Below are 27229 nucleotides of genomic sequence, written 5' to 3' on the forward strand. Positions count from 1 at the left end.
TTACTTATGAAATTTATGCCACTACAAGAGAAACATTTTCTATTGTCTCTTTAAAATATGCAATTATTGTTTGCTCTGAAATCCCCGTAATGTATTGAAGATCAAACATAACTCACTTGAATCTTGACCTAGATTAACATTTCATGTTTCTTTCTTATAAAAACAAGCAAAAATAAAATATGATTTCAACAAAAACTTTGCTGTTTAGCCTCCCTGATGTTGCTGTTCAGCTCTGATATTAAGAGTTCAGACTAGATTATCTCCAGGGTTCCTTCTTATTCTGAAGTTGGAACTACGTCTTGATCGTCAAGGGGTGAAGTTTGTCTTCACGTCCTCCAGCTTTCCTTTCCGCGTCCCCCCGCCCCAGCCCACTGGCGTTAGGGTGGTTGCATCCGATTGCTGATGTGCCTCTCCTCACCTACAACCACAAAAACTGAAGCAGATGATCTCTTGCAGGGTGTTGGTATTTTAACTGGGAATATTTATATCACAAGCTGAATGACTGAAGCTTCAATAGAATTTCAAGTAATGGGGTTCAGGACATGCTACCCCAAAATACGGCATCTTGGCAGGCTGAATATTTTAAGCTGAAGGAGTTTGAGAGACGGCATGTGCAGGAAGGACTTTCTGATCTTCCCTTGAATCAGGTTATAAAAGCTTCAACTGAGAGGTGCCCTCCCTGTACCCAGGGGACAGGAGCATCCTTATCTCCCAGACAGAGGAACACCAAGAGAAACTGGACGGACAGGCCTTGCTCAGTGTCCCTAGTTTAACTGCCCCTGCCTCACACCCTCTGGCCCTACTGCTTCTTCCCACGACTGTCCACTCCTCATCAAACCTAGCACAAAATGCTCAGGTGTAACCACTTCTTCAGGTCTTCCTTTCCTTATGAAGCCTCCTGCATCACATAAAACTTATATGAAATACATGTGTGTGCTTTTTTCTTGTTAATTTGTCTTCTGTTACAGAGGTCCCAGCCAAAAACTTAGAAGGGTAGAGGAAAAAAATATTTTTCCTCCCCTACACGTGCAGGAGGGTTCTAGCGGGTGGTAAGGCTGTCCCTTATATTCATTGGTAGACGGTCACTTGTTTTGCTAAAAGATAAGATTGCCTCCCTCTTCATAAACAATCATTTCAATTATTTTACACAGGTAAAAAAGACGACATGAAACTTAATTTTAGGCATTTAATCTCCTGAAAGCACAAATTAGGAAAACAAAATTTTCACCTATATGAAGATGTAAGAACTGGGTTAGACAAAATATTCCCATTTAAATGATCTATTAAAGCAAAATAGAGAATAAAAATGATATAGGGAGACTATAAACAATTTTAAAAATATTATAAACAACACTTCAAAAATAACTTTCTTTGGAGAAGGAAAAGGTATTACAGAAAGTTTGTTTTTTTTCTCTACTGTATAGGACTACATTTTGTTGGCAAGGAAGAAATGAAATGATTTAAAAAAATATACCAGTATTAAATATTTATTCATTTCTTAAACAGATTGGTAAAGTCACAGAAATCCCAGAGTTTAATTGCAAAGATTTACCTTGGTCAGAATTAAGAGTTACTCTACAAAAATGATTCCTTTAAAAGAATATTATGAGGATTTCAATAGGCTTTAATGTGTCAAGTTTTAAAACACCAACATAGTGATAGTTTTAGGGAAACTTTAATAAAAAAATATTTTGGATGGATTAAACCTTACAAATTAAGTCATTATGGTAGGAAAGAACCTTTCTAACATGCTTCCTCCCCCAAAGTATTCCAACTTTGCTTTCCAAAATTTAAAATAGTTCTGTTTTCCGTGAATCTGTGGCTGTGCCCGTAGGAAGACAACTACTGGTGGGTTTGTTCTCTTGGGATTAGGCCCCTATATACACAGCCTAGAAGTAATAGCTGAGTTTGTGTGTAAGATCTGAAGGAATGTGTACAGCATCTGAACACACAGTTTGGATCAACACATGTCTCATTCAGTCATTAATTTATATTAACTCATTTGTCTCAACTTGTTTATGCTAACAGCCCTATGCAAAGACCAAACAGCCACCTGCTCAAAGCTTAGGGGCATGAGCTTGGTCTACCAGCTGCAGTTATACGGCCGTGTGCAGGCTGCTTAGCACACCCCCTTCACTTTTTTTTTTTGGTGAGGAAGACTGGCCCTGAGCTAATATCTGTGCCAATCTTCCTCTATTTTTTTTGTATCTGGGATGTCGCCACAGCATGGCTTGATGAGCGGTGTGTAGGTCTGCGCCCAGAATCCCAACCTGTGAACCCCGGGCCGCCGAAGTGGAGCGCATGAACTTAACCACTACACCAGCGGGCTGGCCCTCTGCTTAGCCTTTTTAAGCCTCAGTTTCTTCATCAGTACAATAGAGACATTAACAGTATCGACATCACAGGGCCAGCACCACGCATGCACACTGTGAGAGCTTGATGATAGCAATTATTAGAAGTCAGTTCACTTAAATCTCTTCATTCCAAGTGCCTCTTGTTCTACAACAGCAGCTAAAACCTAACACTGCTGCTGCGGACATCTGCATCAACAGGAAAGTAAAAAGACTTAAGCCAACAGTATACATATCTCATTGTAGACTTGCAGGAACTAGTGATCACAGGTGTCCTAGGAATTGGGGCATATTAGTAACCCTAAAAGCAGACTGCAGAGATTCTGACCGTCCCATGCCTTCTCTTGGCCTCAGCGACCTTAACTCCTGACTGCATCTCCTCCTTTGCTAGCCTCCTTGCTGGCACGCAACGGCCAAGCAAGTTCATACACTCGGCTCTTTATCCTCGCTCTTCCTTCTGCCTGGAATGTCCTTCCCCATGGCATTCGTAGCCTGCCTCTGTACATCATACAGTGCTGCTGAAATACCTGCTTTTCTCACAGGCTTTACTTGACTACTTGACCAATCTCTATCACTCTCCATCCTTCTCCTTGCTTTATTTTTATATGTAGCACGCATGCTATTTAAGATTATAGGATGGATATATTTCTCTCTCTCTCCAATAAAAATGTAATTTCCATGAATGCAGGGAATCTGTCACTTTGTTCACCAGCAAATCCTCAAAATCTAGTATACTAACTCCTGACTGGCACACACTGAGACAGCCAATAAACATCTGCTGAATGAATGAACGCTGGCTGACATGAATGCTTCCAGCTCTAAACTACGACTCGACTGACTTCTTGTAGGTACTGTCTTGCTTCTGGGTTTAAAGGAAGACAGACTTCAGAAGTCACTGGATCCCTTACAGAATGCAAGAGGGCTCATATATTGCCAACTGTCTCTTTATGTTATAACTGTGAAGGGTGCAGGCAGGAGGCTGTGGGGCACTGTGTCTGCCATCCTGCTTTTTTCCTTAAGTGATATTTTCTGAGTGCCTCTTTCTGATGCTGCAGCTGCAAAACAAACAGGACTGAGCCCTATCGCTGCCTTGCTTCTCTGACCCAGATATGACTTTCTTGTTGATGCTTTTTTGTTTGTACCACTCATTTGGCACTTAATACATGTTGTCTTTACTGTTCATTTATTTGCCACATAAAATATTTTACTGTTTTATATTCTTCATACTAAAAGAAACCTAGTGAATAAGAACTATTTTTTATACGTTTTCTTAAAAAAATTATTGACAGATCTATAGAGAATAATATTTGTTGGTTGCTATTAATGATGATATCAAAAAAAAAATCAAACATCCCATTCTAACATATTAATTTGAAGCACTAAATTTATGAATGTCTTCATTACTATGCACACATTTTTCCTTTGCCTTTAATTCCTTGAGAACAGGATTTAAGATTAATACAAATGTTACTTATTTCCTCATAATGTAATCAAATGCTCTGCATCATAAGAGATTATAAAAGGTCTGAGTTCTCCAGTCTTGGAAAGCCACAGGTAGGTAGTTTAGATACCTCAGTCAACAGGGATCTTAGAACCTACAGCTCTGCATTCTTTACTGTGTTCTTGAGACTAGAAGAACCTAATGATAACCCATGACTCTCGGAAAGAGGTTAGCCTGTGGTTTCTCTCAAAGTGCTGTGATGGATACACAGGTGTCAACATTTGGGATTTAGAGGTGGGACAGAAGTAGATATGTGGTAAAATAAGAGGATATTGGAAGGAAAAAGTTAGGACTGTTGTGAGAATAAATGGCCCAACTATACGAATACCTTGGTTTTAAAGCAGGCTTTCAAAAGGAGAGTTAGAAAATTTCACTAGTGGAGTCCTTGGAAAGGTCATAAAAGATGGGTGACTTGATTGTCCCTTCTTCATTCTCTTGGCCTCGCTCCCACTCTAAAGTGGCACAGAGCAATCCAGATTCTCTCTAGCCTGCAATTGTAGATGGTAAAACAACCAGGACAGGTCCCTGCCTCGTTCCAGCTCTGAACCTAGTATGGTGGGGTGACTCAGAGGCACTCCTACATTAGTAGACATATCCATCCTCGTCAGAGAATGGGGCTCAGGCTAGCTCTGCTTCCTGCTGTCCTTATGTTTATTCTGCAGAAAATAAAGAAGAGTATCAATATAAAAATCAGAATGTGAGGTCTGGAAAACCTTGGATTAGTGTCATTTTCAAATTGTGTGTATTTTAAAATTCCAAATAGTTAATTATTTGAAAAGAAATATCAGAAGAGTGGTGTGTACATAAACTGTTTTAGCAATAGTCTTTAAAATTAAAATAGGCACCATAATGCTATGCCTTTTTGATGATTTTATGGGAGACTATGACTAAAGGCCTAACCAAAATAAAAATAAACTAAGAAGTTAAAACATCAGAAGTATTTTAAACTCTTGAAGTAACAGACAATAACAACTTCGAGAGCCAGCACTGACCAGTCAACTGGAATCCATGCTTCTTTGGGAGCCCACTCACCTCTTCTGCTAAGGAACTTCCAGTACCCCTGAAGCCCTAACAACCAGGAACATGAGCATCTGTGCTCTCTCCAAACTCAGGGGTCTCCCAGTTTAGGGAAAATAGAAAGCAGTAACTTCACAAAAAGACAGGGATGCATCATCTGAAATAGTGGGCTCTCAAATAGTATTCTTAGTAATCTAAGATTCTATGGATTGCTTCAGGAGTTCTGTAAACGTATTGCTTGAATTCCGTTTAAAAAACTGTGATTGAAAATATGCACATGAAAACTTATATGCCAATTTTAGCATCTAAGAAACCACCAACCTGCTAACTCATTTACATATAATCCTCATTTATAGTTAGTAAATGCTGTAACTGTTATGTTAACTTAAGAAGAAAATTAATTATAAAAATTCTTAATTTATATTTTATATATTGAGTTTCTAAGAAAGATTTTATTTTAAAAGACAATTCAGAGGAATCCCAGATGTATTCATTGTTTTTACCACACGCCCTTTAAATGGAAAGGAAGCAATATGAATAAGGCAGCACCCCTCTTTAAACCGTATGTGTAAAGGATACTCTTCCGTATTCCGGATGTCAACCACCAGGAGCTTTGGTTTACTGGACTTCGTCTTCTTGGTGGGTGTTTTGAAGTGGCCTGTCACTGTGAGCTCACACAAGTCAATCAGGTCCTCCGCTGAAATCCGGGGTGATACTTCGGACTTCAGGTCATTTAATGGGATGGATTCTCTTGACTGAAGAAATGCACAAACAACACAGATATTGAGAATATTATAGAGACAAACCATAGCCAGTATAGAATATCTTCAGGCTCTTGAGCTCAATCACTATAGCACATGGGAGAACAGGAAACTATCTCATTTTAGCAGTAACTGTAACCGTATCCCTTCTGACTGTGCACCTGTAGTCCTGTATTCCTTCTTACTGTCTAACTGTATCTATTCCGACTGTGTAACTGTAGTCCTTACCACTGTATAACTGTATTCCTTACTACCTATGTACCGAGGTTTATGTTTTTAGTAGTCACACATATAGAAAAGCATTATTCTTTTGCATCACTACAAGCTCTTGGCTCAAATGTGATAGATAGAGATGAGGCAGATTTTTCTTTATGAGAGCACCATGTATCTTTAAAAACAGCTCCTTTAAGCACATTTCACTTTTCTTCAAGTATAATTACTGTTGCTGTGAATCACATTAATTACAACTCTGGTTAATATTAGAAATTACATCAAAACTCAGTATATATACTAATTAAAGAAAGTGGTTCTAATGTATGTATTGGTCTTTTATAATAACTTGTTATATATGAATGGTTGAGTGGAAATTAGATTCTCAGAGATGAATGAAGAGCAATACAATGCTTTCTTAGTAAACCAAATTGTCAATGTATCTTGTTGTGAAGGAGGTAAAAATCAGACTCCAGGCTATTAAACCAGTAGGTTGGTCTAGTGTTTGTTATATGGCATGAGCCTAATTCAGACTAAGGGCTATTTATAATTATTCTCCATGTTATTTAGGAGGGAGAAGGATTTTTTCCATCCACAAAAGGCAATGCAATAATACTTGACTCAATTCAACATAAATTTATAGAGCACTAGCAGTCACTCTTGAAAACTTACTTAACATAACTTGAGAATGTAAGAACTTTCAAAATTCACTTGATTGAAACATGGGGATTCAAAAAAAATTTATTTATATGCTTAATAAGTTTTCAAAATTGAGTCTAATTATTATCTCTACTCCTTTTCTTTCTTATCTCAATTCCACTGTGGGATTCCACATTTAGAATTTCCAATTTAGAATTTCTAGGCAGGAGAGAATAAAGCATATGAATCACTTATCAGACAGATTTATTTTGGAAAAAAATTGTTTTCAATTGGAGTTTGAATGTCAGCTCTCATCCCTTGGGTTTCCCTGACTAGGCCGTAAACTCTTTACTGGTAAAGCACTTGTTCTCTCACTTTATTAGCTTTTAAACAGAAATGGAAATTGCTAAGCTTTATGGGTTTCTGGCTCTTAAAAAATAGGCATTAGGAATTTTAATTTTTTAATATTAGGAATTAAAGCTACTCAAACATTCTGAAATTAAAAGTGCTTCAGAAAGAATAAAGAGCTTTAAAATCAGCAAGCCATACAATCAATGCTTCCATCTCCTTTTTCATTGGATTGCAAGCTCTACAGGTATTTTTCCAAGCCTTCATATGAAGTCGTACATTTATGAAGATAAAATAAAGAAATTTTGATTACCTAGTTCTGCTTTTATTCTTTTAGTGATGAATGTGGCATTTCAAACAGAGGTTTCATCTGAATGAAAGGTGTGCCCTACTGATGAAGAATATGATTTGACCCAAGTATTCTCTACGAAGAACTGACTGATTTAAGAAAGATTAGACCTCGGCATTGGTCCAATCAAATGCATCATATGCAAGGAATTTTTCAAAGGAAAGAGCAATTGCTATGTGAAATGGTAAGAACAGAAGGAGAGAGGAATCACTGAAAAATTCATAACTTTCTGAACTTTTGTAAGTGTGTATCAGTAAAGAACTTTAATATGATGCATGCAAGACCCTCTGCAAATTAACTTTAGGAGATTGTTAGATTTAGAACAAATTATACTATTTTGCTTTATGAAGAAAATAATTATAATATTAAAAAACACAGAATCTAGTTTTTCTGTAATTAGACAGTTTTATATGCAATTTTGCAATTCATTGTGTAATTTCCACTTAAGAGGCATAAAAATAAAACTTTCTTGTAAAACTTTCATCTTGTTTAATATCATTGACATTGGCATTTTCTTGTGTGACTGGGGTTTCAAATTCATGGGGCTTTGTTTATGAACAGTGGACAAGAATTTAGGATAGCTATAGAGCAACTCTGGAAATGTCTACTAATTTATCATCTCTGCCCAAGAACCTGTATACACGATGCATAGCAAGCTTAGATATCCAAATATCAGAAACCAATTTGTCTGAGAACTACTGTTTTTTTTTTTTTTTTAATAAAATTCATATTCTATTGTCAACCTAGAGACAGAATTTATTTAGCAAGGTTACTGACAGAAATCATCTTTCAGAGTCGGCTCTCTGAAATGGCTATCTGGATGTATTAGTGATAATACTAACCAAGCAAGCAAAAATCTAAACCTGGTAACAAGACAGGCATTTTGCTGTATCCATTTAAACTATCGGGAGACTCTGTCATGATACCTAAGAACTGAAATGGTAGACTTTTAGTGAGAGTTTGCCTGTATATCCTTATGTTGCATATGTAACCAGCACCCATAAGGGCATAACTGTATACATTTATACTTCATATGTAAAAGCTCCTAAATAACTATAAAGGCATTTTAACTATGAGAATAGAGGGCTGGTATCTAGAACACTTCCCGTATTTTCTGTCATGGATCCTGGCACTAACTTCAATCTAGTTACCCCAGACAGAAACCTGGAAATCATCATCGACTCTTCATTCTTCCTTATTCCTCATTCTCATCCAACACATCCCCAAGTTCCATCAAGTATCTCTTGAGACTGCTCCCTGACTCACTGCCCTGTCCAAGGCCTCCTCGTCTTTCACAGGGACTATGGGAGCTATCTGTTTTCTCTCTATCCTCTTGGTTCTCTGCTTCCCTCTTCACATGAAGTCATTCCTTCTAATCCATCTTATAAATGCCATTTGAGTGAAAAATAAAAATCTGATCTTGTAACTTTTATAATGAACAACACCTCAACGGCTTCTAGACACTGACAGAATGAAATCCAAATTCCTTAGTATAGCATATAAAGCCCTTTGTGAACTGATCCCTGTCCACAGTAGGCAGGAAACCAGAGGCTGTGGAGTAAGACTACCTGGACTCTCCCCTGCACTTATCAGTATGTGACTTTGGGTATGATATTTAACCTCTCTGTCCAATTTCTTCATCTATAAAGTGGCATAACAATAGTTACCTGAACCCTCCTGGGCTCCTGTAAGGATTAAATGAGTTAGCCTATATAAAGTATTTAGAATGGTGTTTGACATGCTGTAAGAGTTCAATAAATGTTTGCTATCTTCTATCTCTTTTCTCATCCTCACCAACTGGGACCTATGCTTTGGCATCAGTAGACTATTTGCCTCTTCACACCACTGTGCCTTTGTACGCGTTGCTCCCTCTGCTGAGAATGCCGCACCTTATCCCTCTGGTAAATCCTAGCTCACCTATCAAGTATCAGCTCAAACACTACTTTCTCTGTGAAGAAAGCCTTTAGCTCCTGACAGCCTTACTTTCTTTCTCTTCTCTGTCCCCATAGGTATCTGGTACACAGCCTTATTTAATGGGATTATTCATTTCCTACTAGACTGAAAGTCTTCTCCAGGACCCAGCATATTATCTCACGCATAAAAGGTATTAAAATATATTTATGGAATATAAATGAATAAACTAATATTTCTAAATATCTACTACTTTTCTCGAGTAACTGTGTGCTATGGGGTGTGTATATGTTCCCAAAACAACGTGTACATACCCCCATCATAGTAATTACTGTATTTGTGATATAGTGTCTGTTTCTCCACTTGACTTACAATATCCTTGAATGCAGGTTTCATGTCTTTTCATATTTATATCTCTACAAGCTAGCACAAAGTTTGGCAAAAAGGAGCTCAATAGATACTTGATGAAAGAATGATTGAATTAAAATATGATGAAATAACACTACAGAGCAGAATCTTTTCTTATGTTTGGACTTTTAGACGGACTCTTCAGAGATGGCAAATCATTAGATTCTCTCTAGCCTCTGGGCACTGTGATGGTTAATCAAGAACAATGAAATCTGTATCTGTCTCTGTAATTTCTCACAGTCATCTTTCCTTCTCTCAACTGAAAAACTGAAGATAACAGTGGCTATCATATAAAACTTGCAAAATGTACTCTAATTAATTGAAAGAAGTTAGGGGAATATAAAGAAGGCAAACAAATAAAAACGAAAACAAACTATCCTTAGGCAAGTAGGCAAAATAATTTAGTAATAATAAATATATTAATGAAGGAAAAAATAGACAAATACTATAGGTGATATTTTGGGGAAAATCAATAAAACTGGAAATTCTGTATATGAATGGTGTGTGTGCGTGATTAGAAATGAGAAAAAATATAAACATAAACATGTTTTTATATTCTTTTTCTTCCTCATTTCTAATTAAATATAAATGAGAATATAAGCATGTAAAAACATTAAAAAAATAACATACTATGTACAATTCTATACAATTAAAATTTTAAAATACTGATTCCAAATATTCACAAAAGAGTAGCAAATCTGAATAGATCTATATATCCACAGGCTAAGTAGAACTGAAGAGAATAGTGCGTGTGTGTGTGCACGCACGTGCACGTATGTGTGTATTCAAAAGTCATAGAAAATTTGAATAGACTTTGTAGATACAGGGAAAATTTTAAAGTTTTCAAATAATTACTTTGAGGAAAGGTGCCAAACACATTTTTCCCCAAACAATTCTATCTCATTTCCAAAGAACAGGGAATCTCTATGATATAATAGCTGCTCCAAGGCAAGAGAACATTGAGAAGCACCTCAGGCTATTTTATGAAGCTGCCTTAACCTGATACTTAAATCTGACAAAGACAGCACAACACGTGCACACAGACACGCACCAACACATGCACACACACACACCAATATTCCTTATGACTACAGATGTTTGAAAAAACCTCAAAACTAGAAAACTGAATGCAGTAGCAATTTAAAAGAATGACATACTATGACCAAGTAGGACATATTCCAGGAATGAAGGATGGCTCAATATTAGGACAATTTTAAAAATAATTCATCACCTTTAATTAGTCAAAAGATAGAAAATATGTATTCATCATTATAGGTGACATAAAGCCATATGTGATAAAACTTCACATTTATTCCCAATTTTAGAAAAAGAAAAACTTATGGTAAATACGTATCAGAAAGAAACTTAATAGAATGATGAAAGACGTTCTTTACGACAGATGTTCTTTATCTCAAATATCTGACATTCTATTTAATGATGAACCACAGAGGAAGACTTACTAAAATCAAAATGCAGAAATATATTATAGCTTACCAAAATCAAAATGCAGAAATATATTATAGCTATCAGCATTATTATTTATTATTGTTATAGAAGCTGCTAAGGAGACAATAAGAAAAATAAGTAAGAGATACAAATACTGGAAAAGAAGAAATAAATTATTTTTACTTTTCGATGACAAAAATCCAGAATAATCAGAGGAAAATCCAATAAAACAGGTATGAATTTGGTCAGGTTTTAGTTACAACATACATACAACAAAGTCATTAGCTTTTCTCCATGGCAGCAGGAGCCAGTCAGAAAATACAATGAACAAAAGCTTTCCTTCACAATATCAAAATACTCCTCCAAAATAAATTGCTTAGAAATAAGCTGATAAGCTTTGTGATTGGCATTTGAAAAAACTGAGAGACATAAGATGCCATCTGGAAAGAAAGATTCAATATTATAAGAACTTTATTTTCCCTCAGAGCAATGTATTAATATATTACAATTTTATCAATCTCCTAAAAAGGATCTTTTATTTTGAATTTGAAATGTAAATCTAAAGTTCATTGACATACTAAATAGGTGAGAATGTCAAGAAAATATTGAAAAATAATAAAATACCTTGCTATATATTAAAACTGTATAAAATTAACACTGTTGACACTGCACTCGAACAGACTACAAGATTAAAAGGACATCATAGATGCACAGAAACAGACTCAACTACATGTAAGTACCTGGCAACAAAGACTAGGATGCCACGTCAAATCACCAGGGGAACGATGCATTATTTAGGAAACAGTGTTGGTATAACATTAACTGGAAGAAAATAAAATTATGTTTCTACCTTATACTATATATAGCAAAATGATTTATAGGTGGAACAAAAAATTAAGTATAAAAGTGGAATCACAAAAGGGTGAGAAAAAGTATTGATGACTAGAAATATTTACAAGCATACAGCAAAAGCCAAACTATTAAAGAAGAGTAATATATGTGAAAAAAATTTAAGATGCTGTTAATATATAAAAAGCTCTCTTAACCAATAAGATAAAATCAGTAAGAAAAAAAAGACCGCTTAGTTAAGAAAGAAGGGGGGAGGTGTAAACATATACTCGACAAAAGAAACACCAATGGGTAATAACAAAAAAATTTTTATCTCACTAATAATCATAGAAATATAAAACGTATTCCCAATCACAGAAATACAAAAGTCAGTAAGTGTTCTGGATATCTTCCGTTTGCCCCTCCCGATTCACTCTCCACTGGCTTCTACCTTGCTCTCTGCTCTGGGATGCAACATGTTTGGATGATATAAAGAGGGATCCTAGGTCCTCTGGCTTTCAAGTGGGTACAGACAACATGGAGAGTGGGGTCAGGATATTTACTTCCCTGGTTCCCTACTTGAGAAGTCACCTTAGCCTGGCTATGTCCATTGATCAAAGGTCACTGTTCCTCTCGAGATGGCTGTCTTTATCTGCTTCTCTTTTTTCATGATCTGGTAATCTCTTCCTCCTTCATCCCTTTCGGCCTTTGGGTGGTAACAGGGTTGTAGCTAGTATCCACAATTTACTGCATTATCTCTTGTATTTTCACCAACATTCCACCATCATTTTTGTAACTATCATCTCTGTAAATAAACCATAATTGAATTATCCTAATTTGAGTGTACCACCTTTTGCTGTTAGTTAAATTCTGACAGTACGGTATAGGGAGGAACTCCAAAATACATATGGTTTAGATGTGTGAATAACAAACTTTCTGGAGAAAAATTTAGTAATATGTATTAAAAACTTTCAAATATGCAAACCTTTTAATATAGAAATTTATTTTTAGAAATTTGTTCCACTGACATAATCATAAACTGTACAAAGTTGCATGGAAAAATATTTATCATATTGTTTTTCTTAAATTATGAAAAACTGAAAATAATGTCAACACATGATAAAAGGGGATAGGATAAACAAATGGCAGCAAATTCATGTAAAGAAATACCATTCATCCATTAAAATCATATTTTAGAAAAATATTTCTTAGAGGAAATATTCAAGATATATTGTCAAGGGGAAAAAGATCCTATAAAATTATAAATTCACTATGATACCAATTTGGTGAGGTATATCATAGTGAAAACATATGTGTGTGTGTATATATGTATATTATAGTGAATATACATGTGTAAACACATATGTATGTGTAGATATCTTTTCATATATATATGACTGATACATAGAAACCGTATAAGTGGTTATCTGTGAGCTAGTGGAATTAATGTGACTTTTTTTCTTCATGATTTTTTGTTTAAGTTTTATTCATTAAGTATGAGCTATTTTTGGGCTGGCCCCATGACTCAGCTGTTAAGTGCGTGGGCTCCGGTGCTGGTGGCCTGGGTTCGGATCCCGGGTGTGCAGCGACGCACCGCTTGTCCGGCCACGCTGAGGCCGCGTCCCACGTACAGCAACTAGAGGGATGTGCAGCTATGACATACAACTATCTACTGGGGCTCTGGGGAGAAAAGGGGAAAAAAAAAAGGAGGAGGATTGGCAATAGATGTTGGCTCAGGGCCAGTCTTCCTCAGCAAAAAGAGGAGGATTGGCACGGATGTTAGCTCAGGGCTGATCTTTCTCACAAAAAAACGAAAACAAAAACAAAAACAAAAAAGTATGAGCTATTTTTGAAAATTTAAAAATTTATAAAAATTTGAGATTTGTTTTCAATCAGCATTATTATATAACTCTCTTAAATACTTCATAACTGTGACTGTAACCTGTCTGAAGATGATTCTCATCAAATGTTTACAGCAATATAAAAAGCCTTTACCAATGAGAACTCACGGCCACACTCACATCATAGGTAATCAAATCCAGCACAGGACAACATGTAGAGATGTTAAAGAAAAACAATAAAACCACTATTATTTTCGAATTTAGATACAATTTAAAAATAATAAAAAAGAGATCAGCAAGTAGGGCAGGCTTTCATGCATTTGAGTTTGGAAAGGAGATACACAAAGTTAATACAGACAATAGGAAAAAAAACTCTGAGGTTAACTGGGAAGTTTCATTGGTAAGGACTACTCTGCCTCTTGCATAAAGAAATACTTGAATAAACTGATGTTTATCCACCTCTTCATCAGATGTATGAAGAATTTAGAGAAAAGGGTCTGTTGGCTACATGGAAGAATATTTAATATACTTTTCCAGACTTCTACCAACACAAATATAAATTACATTATCATCACTAAATAATTATAATATTTTTTCCTAGTTTAACATAAGAAGGGAAAATCATTTAGCAGATTACTGCCTAAATGGCTGATATTTTCCCTAAAAACAATTTTGCTTCCTTTAAGAGTAATATATTTTGATCCTATACTCCAAAACAACTCCGCATGTGATCATACTTATAATGTATGTTAGAAGGTTAAAAACAAAACAACAAACCTCCTTCCTTATGAAAGGAAGCAGTTTTCATATATTATGCTATTGTGTGTGTGTGCATGTGTGTGTGTTTAGAAAGACAGAGAAAATCTTAATAAAGAAAATTAGCCTCTCTAAGGCCATTTGGAAATTAGAGATTCCAGAAGATATTTACAGTTCCTGGGTATAAACGAGGCAAGTAGTGCTGCTTTCAGAAGATACACGATAGAGCTGACATGTTCCTGAAGCCTTTAAGGGTCTTTTCTCAGGGACAGGATGACCGCAGAATGTCCACAGCACTGGTTCTTTCCGTCAATTTAAAATCTCTTTACTTTGAAAGCAAGGTAATATTTATTAAACATCTACTTTATAATTCAAGAACCTAAAATTAGGCAGCACAGAAAGTGACATACATTGCATGTATTTCCTATAGAGATCTAACTGAATTTCGAGCAAAAACAATTTTTTAAAAAGACTACTCAATTTCACTGAATAATTGGAATTGGAACACTAACTGCAATACTAAAAATAATCTTCTAAAAGAAAGGTGGAAATACGAATCAAAGTATAAAAAGCAAAAGTAGGCATGCTTATGAGGCAGGGACATCACAGGGCTAATCATGTATTAATGTATGTTTCAACACAATGAAAATACACTTTTTCTTGAGGACAATGTGTAAAAGCAAAACTGTACTGAAAGATTTTTTCAATTGGCATATGATGTTTCTAGGAGAGAGACTGGATCAGTATAAACATGCTGATGCCAGCACACAGCTTAAATCTCTTCTATTTCTTATGTATCTCTCATAGCAAGTATAATACGGCCTGCTCAGAGAAGGTGCTAAAATGTTTGATAAATAAATGCATGCATGTGTAACAGGATGTTGAGTTATGTTGCCTCTACGGTTGAAACAAAGAGGTTCTAATATGCTAACAAATAATAGAAGCCACCACTAAAAGCCACTGACACCTCCCCCAGGGCTAACTGAGAAGTGACAGACGTAACTCTACTGCTTCCAACCATCACCCCAGCTTCTCCTTTCCTCCCAGCTTACATAAGGAGCTTTAGTTGGGAGGGGGATCAACTTTGTGGATAGCAGTGTGCAAGATCAGATGCACCTCCCTTCCCATCCCACAGGGTAGAGGAGCAGGTGTTTCTGGACACTCAAATCCCCCCTCACAGGACAGAGGAGGAGGAGTGCCCAAGACAACCATTTGTGAGATCTGGGCATACCTGCAGGAAGGGTGGCTGACACTCGTTTTGTATAGAACATCCGCTTACACAGAAGCCTCTTTAATCTGTCCTGTACCTCTCTGAGCAGGCAAGAAGTAGGGAGATAACGGCAGTGCTGAGAGAGGGGGTGGTAGACACTCGCCTTCTCTGACCTTAAGTTCCTAAGCTGTAGAGTGAGAATAACAACACTTGCCTTATTTACCTCACACATTTACTGTGAGGATCAATTGGTATGATAGACGTAAAAATGTTTGGTAGGCTGTGGATCTTTATATAAAATTTTTATTAAAAATTGAAGCAGCTTGAATTTCATGGTAGTCTTATTATAGTCTAAATTTTCAATAAATCATCAATTAACAAATATTTAATGAACTAGGCTGTGCTGGCCATCTTGAGAGAAATATAATATCATTTCCACCTCAGAGCCCACAATCTGGTTGGAAAGGTAGGACTAACATAAATGAAGCAGTAATAAAACTACTGAGTAACAACAGAAAACGTTTACATGGTGCTTACTATGTGCTGGTCACTGTGATAAGCACTTGACATATATGAACTCACTTAAGTCTTGCAACAATCCTTGAGGGAGGTTTTATTATTTTGCTCATTTTATAGATGAGGAAATTGGGGCACAGAGAGGTTAAATAACTTACCAAAGGCCACATAATCAGTAAGTAACAGAGCCAGGATTCAAATGTGGTCAGTCTGGCTCTGGAGTCTGAGCTCCTAACCACATCATTACACTGCCTCTCTTAGAAGATTCCATGCATGGAATCACAGCGACAAACTACGAGAATTCAGGGAAAGGAAGAAACACAGTATGGGCAGAAGTAGTTAGCAAAATATAGGTGGAGTAAGTGGGACCTGAGTCAGGAAAAATCAGTAGGGTTTAGAAAAGAGAAAGAAGAGTGTTGGATACGTGGGTAATTATAGGAGTTTTCAAGTGTGAATGAGCAAGGGAACAGTCCATAAATAATTACTGAGCACCTACTAGTACCAGGCATTGTGCTTGGGATACATCAGCGAGCAAACTTCTTGCAGAACTTAGAGTCAATGGGTGTCAGAAAGACAATGAAGAGACTAGGCTTATTGAGCTGACATCCACCCTGGGAATGAGAGGGAAACAGTACTGAATAGGAAGATGGGGGAAAGAGCATGAGGGCTCTGAAAGACAGAGAAGCTTGAGGATAGAAGAAATAAGCACTGTAGAATTTTTGGAGGAATGTGTCACATGTTAACAGCTGTTAACATGTTAACAGGTATCTTAGGAAGATTAATTTGGCTGTATTTTGAAGGATGAAATTGAGATGGGAAAAATGACAGGCAGAAAGATTTGTTAGACAGTGAATTTTATGAAGATCTAGATTAAGTGACAACACTGGAAATCAAGAGCTTTACTTTATATATTATCCTCTTTTTTCCTTCAGTCTTTCCCTTTCCACTATTTTTCTTTGGCCTACAAATACATCTAATTCTCTCCCATCCACAGTGAAAGATAAACTAAAACAGTAAATACTCAATAATAAAATTACTCTCCAACGGGTGAGTCCTTCCCTAGCTCCCTTCTCTCTGCCTTCTCATCTCTACTTTCTTCTTTCCACTCCCTCCTGAACCCTCTGCACTTTGGTTTCTGTCATAATACAGAAGAAGGGGCAGTTCATTCGACCAAGAGAGAGTGCACAACCTGGGCACAGTCTTCGAAGAGTTAACATCTGAACTGAGGTTGAAAGGATGAATAGGAATTTGCCCAGTAAAGAAGTGGGGTTTTCGTGCACATTCTGTGTGATGCAATTCCATCAAACACATTGAAAGGTGCTCTGTTTCTACCTCCAGGAGGTATGCTGAATAAGGCCTCTCATGTAAAATCCTTTCCACTTTTTTCATTTCTGCCTGGTATGAATGACGCAGAAATTTTAGTCAGGATGCTATCTTCATTTTGAAAGAATTTTTTAAAGTTTAGTTCAGTTTTGCAGGTTTACAGCGCCTGCTCCATACTGATACTGGTCTCCTCCAACACACCACAAGTCCTGCAAGCAGGGACTGGGACTTGTTTGTTTTTACATTTCCACAGCCTGGCACAGAGCCTGGGACTCAGTAGCTCTTCAGTAAAATTGGGTGTATCAACGAAAGGGTAAAGGAAGGAGGGACGACATATGCAAGGCAGTGTAAGAAAATATACAGTAGAAGATAAAGGACAGGGATGAGCAAATGACGGCTTTTAAGTTTTGAACATGGGTGATTAGGGGAAAAAAAGTAACAGTGACAGACAGTAGAAAAGGGGAAGATGTTGAGATTTAGACATGAGAAACTGAGGTTGCTTAGGGTCTACCATGTTGAAGTGTTGAGAATGCAGTTAGAGACAGAAGCTGGTGTTTGTGAGAAATCATGGCTAGAGGATCAAATTTTGGAATTATCAGCATAGAAACTGCAATTTAAGCCACAAAAAAGGAGAAGCAATTTGAAGAAAAAGGAAAAAAGTGGCAGAAAAAAGTCCTAATTTAGGTAGGCACATCTATACACTGCTGAGAAAATCTTAAATTATGTAAACTATTAGTCAGGCTTGGAAATACATAAAATTGAGATATTTTACGGTAATATCCATCAATTCTTATTTTTCCACGGCTACAATAAATAGACTCTGCTTTCTTAGTGCTAGATATTTCAAGTTCACATATGAAGAGGGACAGGATTTTGCAAATGGCATAGGCAGACATTAACTATCATTCTCAAAGGAATTTTAACAAAGAAAAACTACCTTCAAAAACTTTACAATCTACAAAGATATTTTTATTCATATATTTAAAACAATAAATTGTTTCAGCGGCATTTTGGTGTTTTCATTTCTCCCTCTTCTTTTTAGAGAGAATAGGGAGACGTTACTATTTCTGAGATATAGAAATATAGTGTCTGAAATGGAGTTCAAAGTAAGACCGTCATGCTCTAGAAGCTGCATAATATACCTCTCACACTAGAGAGAATATTTTTCTCTCTCAAATAAAAGACAGAGAATGTACATGAATATGAAACACAAAGAAGAGTGGAGATAGGATTTTTTTCAGTGATTAGAGATTTTATGCTAAAATTTTCACAGATGTGTTGCTGAAAAATTGTGCGTAAGGTAAATTTCTGCAAAGAAAGTAATTGTCAGGGGCTGGCCTGGTGGTGCAAGCGGTTAAGTGCGCATGCTCCGCTGCGGTGGCCTAGGGTTCGCCGGTTCGGATCCTGGGCGTGCACCGACGCACCGCCTGGCAAGCCATGCTGTGGAGACGTCCCATATAAAGTAGAGGAAGATGGGCATGGATGTTAGCCCATGGCCAGTCTTTCTCAGCAAAAAGAGGAGGATTGGTAGATGTTAGCTCAGGGCCGATCTTCCTCACACACACACACACACACACACACACACACACACACATACACACAAAAAAGTAATTTTCCCTTTGATATACAATATCATTTTGGAGATATTTCATCTCTGGGCCTCAGTTTCCTCAGGTAAAGAGCAGAAGTAGACATCTTACGTTTCTTTTAGCTCTAGAATTCTATGACCTCATTTCTGATTGATTTTCAACTGGCGATAGGTCCCCAAACTCTTGCTTAGCTCCTGGGACAAAAGTTAGAAACCTGTACATCATACTTAATGACACCAGAGGGGTTTCTCCTTCGAGAGGTTCAGGGGTGATTCTAACTGTGAAGCTCAGTAAAGTGTTGTTCATAAAGCATGACACGCTTATATAAACTTAGATCACTAAGAACTTAGGCATTTCAAAGACAAGTAGCTGGGAAATATTTCATAGTTGAAATTGGTTGAAGTGAGTGTGGAAGAGATGGAGTTTACACTAAGTGAAGAACTCCGGTATCCGTGATTTATGGGCAAAACCAGGGTCAACGTGGCACTGTGCGTGGGGAGTGGTGGTGCTGGTGCTATTGTGTGTAAGTTTCTATAAGCTTCTGGAAATAATTTTCGAAATAAAACCAGAACCTGATAAATTTCTTAGGCTGCAGCAAACAAGATGGAGACGCTTCACATGAGAGTGGCTCCACTCACTCACTCCCGAAGGTGGAACTCATGATACCTTCCTTCTGGAGTGTGACAGAGCTGCTATTCCACAGCGAAGGTCACGGTCAGCTTTCATGGCAGCAGGAGGCAGGGGCAGAGCCAGCTGGTGACTAAGGGTCACAGTACTTGAGCTAGTCCAATGAAGTTTTCATCTCAATCTCTACCTTGCACACACAGCCTTTCCTTGCACTGGGTTGCTGCTTCATTACCCTTCTCTCTCTCTCACCCCTTCCCTTATACTCTCAAGTGATCAGCACCATCACTTCTGCTCAGATGTCCTTGTCACTTGGGAACTTCCCCATCACTCTCCTTACTATATAACCAAAGGATGTCAAATAAATGACCCAAACACTCTGGCTGGAAGCTTCTGTACAACCCTGTGGAAGAAAGCCTCTGGAGGTCTGCCTCTCTCGTCCTTATTGCTGTGCCAAGGACAGGGTGGGTGAGCTCTCCAAAGAGCCGTGGCATTAACTGTTATGGACACGATTAAGCTCTGGTGGGATGTTCAGTAATATCACGCTTCAGCTAACCATTTTTATTTTAATATAATTGAGAAGCCCCAAGTGAAGGGAAATTCAGAGTTTCAGCTGTGAAGATAGAAGACGGTTTAAAATCTTATGACGAATGAAGGATACTCACTCGTCTCTAATCTCTAATCATTTATTTTAACACACTACAAACCACCCCAGACAATTCTTACGAGAGTATAGATACAGAAGTATCAATGTCCATAATGTATTTAGCTGTGAGTATTTCAAATGTCTTTCACCTAAATGAAGAGATTCTGACTTTAATGAGATCAGAAAGGTTATGTACGTGTCACAACCAACCTAAAGCTAGAGATCACAGAGATGTACTGTAGGTTTATGATACATACCACATACTACAAACTGATAAATCTGAATAGAGCCTTTCCATAATGTTAAATTGGTTAGTATCCATTTTTTCATATTTTCTTATTGAAAATAGAAGCATTTCAGGGGTAAACTAATTTTTCAATTCATTTAAGATCTGACTAGAGTTCTAGATGCTGAAACATAAATTGGACACGAACAAATACAAAATTTTTATAAGAAAATCTAATAAATTATTTTATGTACAAAAGGTCTGTTAAATATAACATCAATTACAACTAAAATTATCAGCTGTAATGCAATAGATAAATTACTGTAATATTTATTCTTGATATAGTCTATTTTAAAGTTGTTAAACTAAAAAAAAAGTCTTCATAGCCTCCTTTTTGGCTAATATAATATGCAAGAAAAAAGTAATCTACGAAAAGGAAAAATATTCGATAAAGGAGTTACAGACAATATTTCTTGTGTGTGAAGTAAATCTTTAAAACACAAAGTGACTACAAAATGTACAGATATATTTCAACAATTAAATACTTTATTAAAATTTTTTATTCTTTGGCATTTCTGGTCACACTGCCAGACTTTGAATGTGTTCAAAAGTATTTTTTATAGGAAAAAAAAATAGATATTCTATTGCAAAACCAGATGATAAATCCATTGGTTAAAACACATGAGGCTACTTTAATTGAAATGATAATGATGCTATAAATGGTAAGAATACCATACATATTCAAGAATTAACCAGTGAATGACAAACGGATATATAAAGCCACAAGTTGGTCCTAACCTCTCAGGAAAGGTAATTTAAAATTACTTATTATTATATATTACTAGAAATAATTATCTCCTTTCCAATTAATCAAGACACAAAGAATTTCTTGGTATTTTAAATTTAACAAAAATTTATTCTTTAACTTTGGCTGGTAAGTTTTCCATAAGGTTTCATTGCTCTTCAAGTCTAGTTAATTTTTTTTGTTGTCCTTGTGAGGAAGACCAGCCCTGAGCTAACATCTGTGCTAATCCTCCGCTTTTTGCTGAGGAAGACCAGCTCAGAGCTAACATCTATTGCCAATCCTCCTCCTTTTTTTTTTTCCCCAAAGCCCCAGTAGATAGTTGTATGTCATAGTTACACATCCTTCTAGCTGCTGTATGTGGGACTCGGCCTCAGAATGGCGGGAGCAGCAGTGCGTTGGTGCGTGCCGGGATCCGAACCAGGGCCGCCAGTAGCAGAGCGCGCGCACTTAACCGCTAAGCCATGGGGCCAGCCCTAGTTAATTTTCTTTTTTTTAATTCCTTTCCAAAATCACAGGATTGTTCATTCTATGAATTCTTGCAATATTTCCACCCAGTGGTGAGTAAGGACTTTAAATATAACTCTGGTTTAAACTAAAAGTTTGGCAGTTTCTAATAGGACTGATACCCTCTACATAAACAGAAATTAAAACAGAGCCTAGATTAAGAGCTGGCTCCAAAAGCTTAAACATAAAAAAAAAAGACCAAGCTCAAGAGTCAACAGTCACAGCTTATGTTCACTTCCTACTGAATATCAGAACAACATGTTGAGAAGACATTTGATAAAACCATTAAGAAATCAGAATGCATGATGCTTTGGTAACATGATAAAAGAGAGCAAAACATTAAAAAACACTGCCATTAAACCCAAGTGTAAGATAAAGATGTCCACCATTACCATTGTTATTTAACACTGTTCTGGAGAATTAGGTGAAGCAATTAAATAACAGAAAAATATAGGACGTATAAAATTGGGAAAGAGGCAAAATTATTATAATTTGTAGAGGATATATAAGTCGAAAATCTGAATCAACTGAAAAACTATTACAAACAATGAGAGAATAATAATGTGGCTGATAAACAATGATGATAATGATGACTATGATGACAGTGAAAACTTAGTGTTTACTATGAGCCAGTGGTGTTCCAGATACATGAACTCACTTAGTCCTCTCAGTGATCCTAGGAAGTTTTACATTTTATTATCTCTATTTTATGGACAACAAAGAAACAGGTCACATAGCTGGTGTGGCAGAGCTGGGATTCAAAAATTCGAGTCGGTATTCTTAACCACTACGCCAAACTGTAAAATCAACAATCTTTCTATATATACACAAAAAACCCAGCTAGAAAATACAATGAAATACAATATCCCAATAATAAAAGCAACAGAAAGGTTAAAATAGGAAAAATCCTAACAAGAAATATGCAATAACACTTTAAAATGCCACAGAGGAACTTAAAAAGAAGACAGGAATAAATAGAAAGACATACCCTGTTTTTGGAAAAAATAAAACTCAATTATCATATGTCAATTTTCCCTACTTACTTATAAGTTTAATTCAACCACAATGTAAATACCAAAATGATTTTTTCAGGGGAGGGAGGAAAAAGACAAGCCAATTCTACAATTCATGTGGAAACATTATGTACATGTATAATTATAAAAACCTGTTAGCACTGGAAAAGAAATAAACTGAAACAGATGAATGTAAGTGAAAAAGGATTCAGAAGTGGATATAAATACACGTGGGAATCTAGTTTACCAAAGGGGGTATTTAGACGCAACGAGAACCATTTAGTTTATTCAAGAAAACAAACATTTATTAATCTTAAACTAACTCAAATACCTATTTGATGAGTATAAAAGTTTAAAATCCATTAATTAAGTCAAGTCTGTCAGGACTCCTCCTGTCTCCTCTTTGCTAAGTGTTTGCTTTACTTAATTTCTCTAAGATTTCTGAACAATAATCTATAATTCAGATTGATGTACTTTTGGAATGATTCCAGTGTAGCAAGGCCTTTTAGTTGTTCATTTTTGAACAACAATTTCTTTCATGAAGAAAGAAATAGAATCAGAAATTAGAAAAGAAAGAAAGAATCTCCAGAAGATATGAGAACGCTGCAGATAAAAGCTGTTTTTTTTTTCATTATGTACCTTTCTTTGTTAAATTCTGTGTTACAACTGGTATTAATCAGATTAACAAACTGAATTTTTAGTAGTAGGTTTATTTCTCATATAACATGGCTTGTTTATTTATTTTGCATATTTTATAGGATATCCTGGGAGAAGGACTGGAAGAAACAGGACATTTATACCCTGGGATTGTGAAAATCATTAGACTCGTTGAATCCCATATACAACTGTGTCTGTTGTCGCTAGCCTTTCTGCAGAATTGTGCCAGAATCCATTTCTCTTTAAATGCCATGGAATGTCACTGATACACGAAATGACATCCTTGAACTGTGAGGCTGCATAAGGAATCTCTCAGTGCAGGACCCAGATATTCATTAGCAAGCTGGAATTGCGTTGTCTGTGCCCATCACTCTTCGTAAAGAAAATATATTCTATAGATTTACTGGTGGAAAAACAGTGCTCCAGGAGCTGTCTCAAATCAATAATGAATTAAATCAGGCTGCCAAGGAATAGAAACTGTCACCGGCATAACCTTCCCAGCACTGCAATGTGGGTATGCTAATGCTGTGTCAAAGCAGCGTGCTGACGTCTGCACGAAGTGTGCCGTGTCTCAGCTCCACTGCTAGCTCAGGCCAGCCCTAAGTAGGATGCTCCACCTAGATCACGACAACTGGTATTTTCATCAACGATAACAATAATTCGTACTTATTTTCTTCTTTTGTGTTTCTCTTCAAGAACTCCATCCCCAACACCCTCTTACCCAAAATTTCTATACATTTCTCTTTTTTTCCCCAAGACCACCAAACAAACAAACAGAAGAACAAACAGTCTTCCTCAATATAATACCCTCTAGAAACTTTTTAGTGCTCATTCAGTCATTACTGGATTCTTGCCTGGCTCTGGGCAATTTTTCCGCCCTTGTTTCACTTGCTACATTTACAGGGTGCTGCTGCATTTGGAACAGATTTGTGCACACTGAAATCTCTACATTCAGAAAAATGGCATTTACTAATTTTATGATTTAGGATGAGGAGCCCCAGGGATTTCTATAACTCAGGAAGAAAACATCTTTAACATGCAACTAAGAATTTTGATTTCCCAGGATAGCTTCACACAAAAAGGATAATAGTAAATGTTTAAAAAAATAATGACAAGGTACGTAACATGTAAATGTTTCAAGCTTCAGACAGCTGCAGTGAAACAATTGGGTTTTTTAAATGAGAAAAATATGAAGGGTCACTGAGAAAAAGCAATGATAAACATATGCATCACTAATTTACAGTTTCTTGACCTGGAAATAAGCAATCACCCTTGAGTTATTGTGTTACATTTATTTATTTATACTCTGTTTCATTCCACAAAGGATTTGAGATTTTGGTTCAGCTTACCCTTCCAAACAATCTAAAATATGTTTTTATCCCTTCCTGATATATTATTTCCATCTGCCAAAATAGTTTTTTGGTGTGTTGAATTAAATTACACCCCAAATTTGGAACTGATATACTGTGGGAAAGGAAGTTTATATAAAATGATAACAATCTTGCTAACTCTGGACTTGCGGGGCTCTGTTTTAAATAACATCTGAGACTGGAAAATGAACAGCACGGTTGTACTGGGGGCAACGCTGGGGCACTGCTCATCTTCCCCTTCATCTGAACAAAGGTGTGTTTCTAGCCACCTTTCCTCAAGTGCCCTCAATTAGCAAGGTACTTTGAAAGATGCAGTCAGTCTCCACTACCATGAATGAGGACTGTGAAAACCTCGCCGTAACTGGAAAGCCCTTACATTAAATTACCAAGTGCTTGGCACGCAATAGGTGCTCAATAAACGTTTGCTGAATGAACAGAACTTAGTCACAATTCTCTTAAAACTATGAGGAAAAAAGGAAAAGTAAAATTTAAAAAGTTTCTTTAAAAAAATCATAATCTTTCTCTTGGCTTTTCCCTAATCCCTACCAACATTTCTCTCGCTTCTTTACATTTCTTCTCTTGAAGCAAAATTGTCCATGTTTTTAAGTTTTCAGGAGGGAGAACAGTTTGTCACTTTCAGTTCCTGATGCTTTCCATGTCACATGACAACTGTGTTTATACTCATACGTACTCACACAGTAATACCCCATAACTATGACTTGGATCATTACATACGTTCTGACCTGATTTAACAGGGTCACCTTTGACTGATTCTAAGAGAGAAAACATCATCAAGTGTTAGTAAGGAATGAATATAAGTTTTTTGAGTCCTGGATGAATTTCTCATGCTAATTTACTTCCACATGAATGGCCTTGGAAATTCTAGTGTTGTAGGTCCGCACAGCTCATGAGGAACTGCTTTCACGAAGTGGAACAAGAAAGGGTGCAGGGGCCAGGGAGAGAAAGATTTATAAGAGGGATAACCCCGGCAATAAAGACAAAAGGAGAGCAGGCAGGCTGAGATGGCTGAGCCGTGAAACAGGTGGTGGTTTTGGTTCATGAAAGGAAAGTTAATTTGACAAAAAAAAAAACTAGACATAAATAACTATAAAACAAGTAGATTAGTATAAAAAATACACAAAGAATCAATACAAAAATAACAATATAACCATAAATATGAATGTCTTATTATTGAGGTTCCCTCCTCTCTATAAATAAACATTTCTGTTCAGCTGCAAAGTCATGAGAAAACTGTATGCACATATCATGTTAAGAGTCACCCAGGACCTTCGTAAAAACAGATTGCAGGAGCCAACCCTCAGAGATTGATTTAGTAGATATGGGATGTTTGTGGAGCCCTGAATATGCATTTTCAACAAGCATTATAGAAAATTTTGAAGACCATTTTTCAGATATATTGTCTTATAGGAATTAGAGTAAAACACTGATTACCTGAAATTAACTTTTTGTTAATTCATTTGAAAATATTTATTGATTAATAGTACTATTTATGCCATGCACTATGATAGGCACTGGGGATGCAGTGAAGAAGGAAGAGACAAGCATATAATACATAAGTACATAATTATAAATATAATGCATGCTGTGAAGGAAAAGTTGATGGAGTTAGTGTCGTTGTTAGTGCTGTCAAGTCAATTCTGACTCCTAGTGACCCACTCTGTGCACAGCACAGCAGAGCCCTAACCAGTCTTTTTGAGCTATCTTCTCACCTTCCGCCGCTATACCAGACAATGCTTCCCAGCTATTCATAGGGTTTTCATGGCCAATTCTGCAGGAAGTGGGTGGCTAGGTCCTTCTTCCTAGTCTGTCTAGTCTGGAAGCTCCACTGAAACCTGACTACCATGGGTGACCCTGCTGGTATTTGAAATTCTGGTGGCAAAGCTTTCAGCATCACAGCAACATGCAGCCCCTGCACTATGACAACTGACAGATAAATGCTGTGGTTCCCTGACCAAGAAACGAACCTGGGCCATGGCGGTGAGAACGCCGGATCCTAACAACCAGAACACCAGGCTAGAGCTAGTATGTCTGATGAATAAAGAGCTGTGACAAAGCAACTGAATGCTTTGTTCAACTGAGGGTTAACTAGTATAACCTTATTTGTGGTTATTACTCCAACTAAATACACATATATTGAGAACACACTATTTCTAAGGCACTGAATTAGGCCCTAGGGGTCCAAAGAATGCTTCTTTCCTTAATATACCCATAAACTACCAAGGAAGAAAGTATGTTATTATTTTATTTATTAAGAGGCTGCAATGCATCAGGCATTATGTTAAGCAATGAGAACACAAAAAGGAGTGAGATACAGTTCTTACTCTCCAGGAATTTAGTTTATTTATTTATTTATTTTTTG

General features: G+C 36.7%; 1 protein-coding gene across 6 annotated transcripts in view; it reads right to left on the reverse strand.

The window, feature by feature from the left end:
• TBCK (TBC1 domain containing kinase) overlaps nucleotides 1–27229 on the reverse strand; it is a 211753-nt gene that overhangs the window by 33938 nt on the left and 150586 nt on the right. For all 6 annotated transcript variants that reach the window (XM_058549863.1, XM_058549864.1, XM_058549862.1 and 3 more), the window contains one exon: nucleotides 5449–5624. In XM_058549863.1, coding sequence (XP_058405846.1) covers nucleotides 5449–5624 — 176 coding nt within the window. The remainder of the gene's footprint in view (nucleotides 1–5448; nucleotides 5625–27229) is intronic.

This window comes from Diceros bicornis, chromosome 11 (genome assembly GCF_020826845.1).
Source record: "Diceros bicornis minor isolate mBicDic1 chromosome 11, mDicBic1.mat.cur, whole genome shotgun sequence".
In the NCBI taxonomy this organism is placed as follows: Eukaryota; Metazoa; Chordata; class Mammalia; order Perissodactyla; family Rhinocerotidae; genus Diceros; species Diceros bicornis.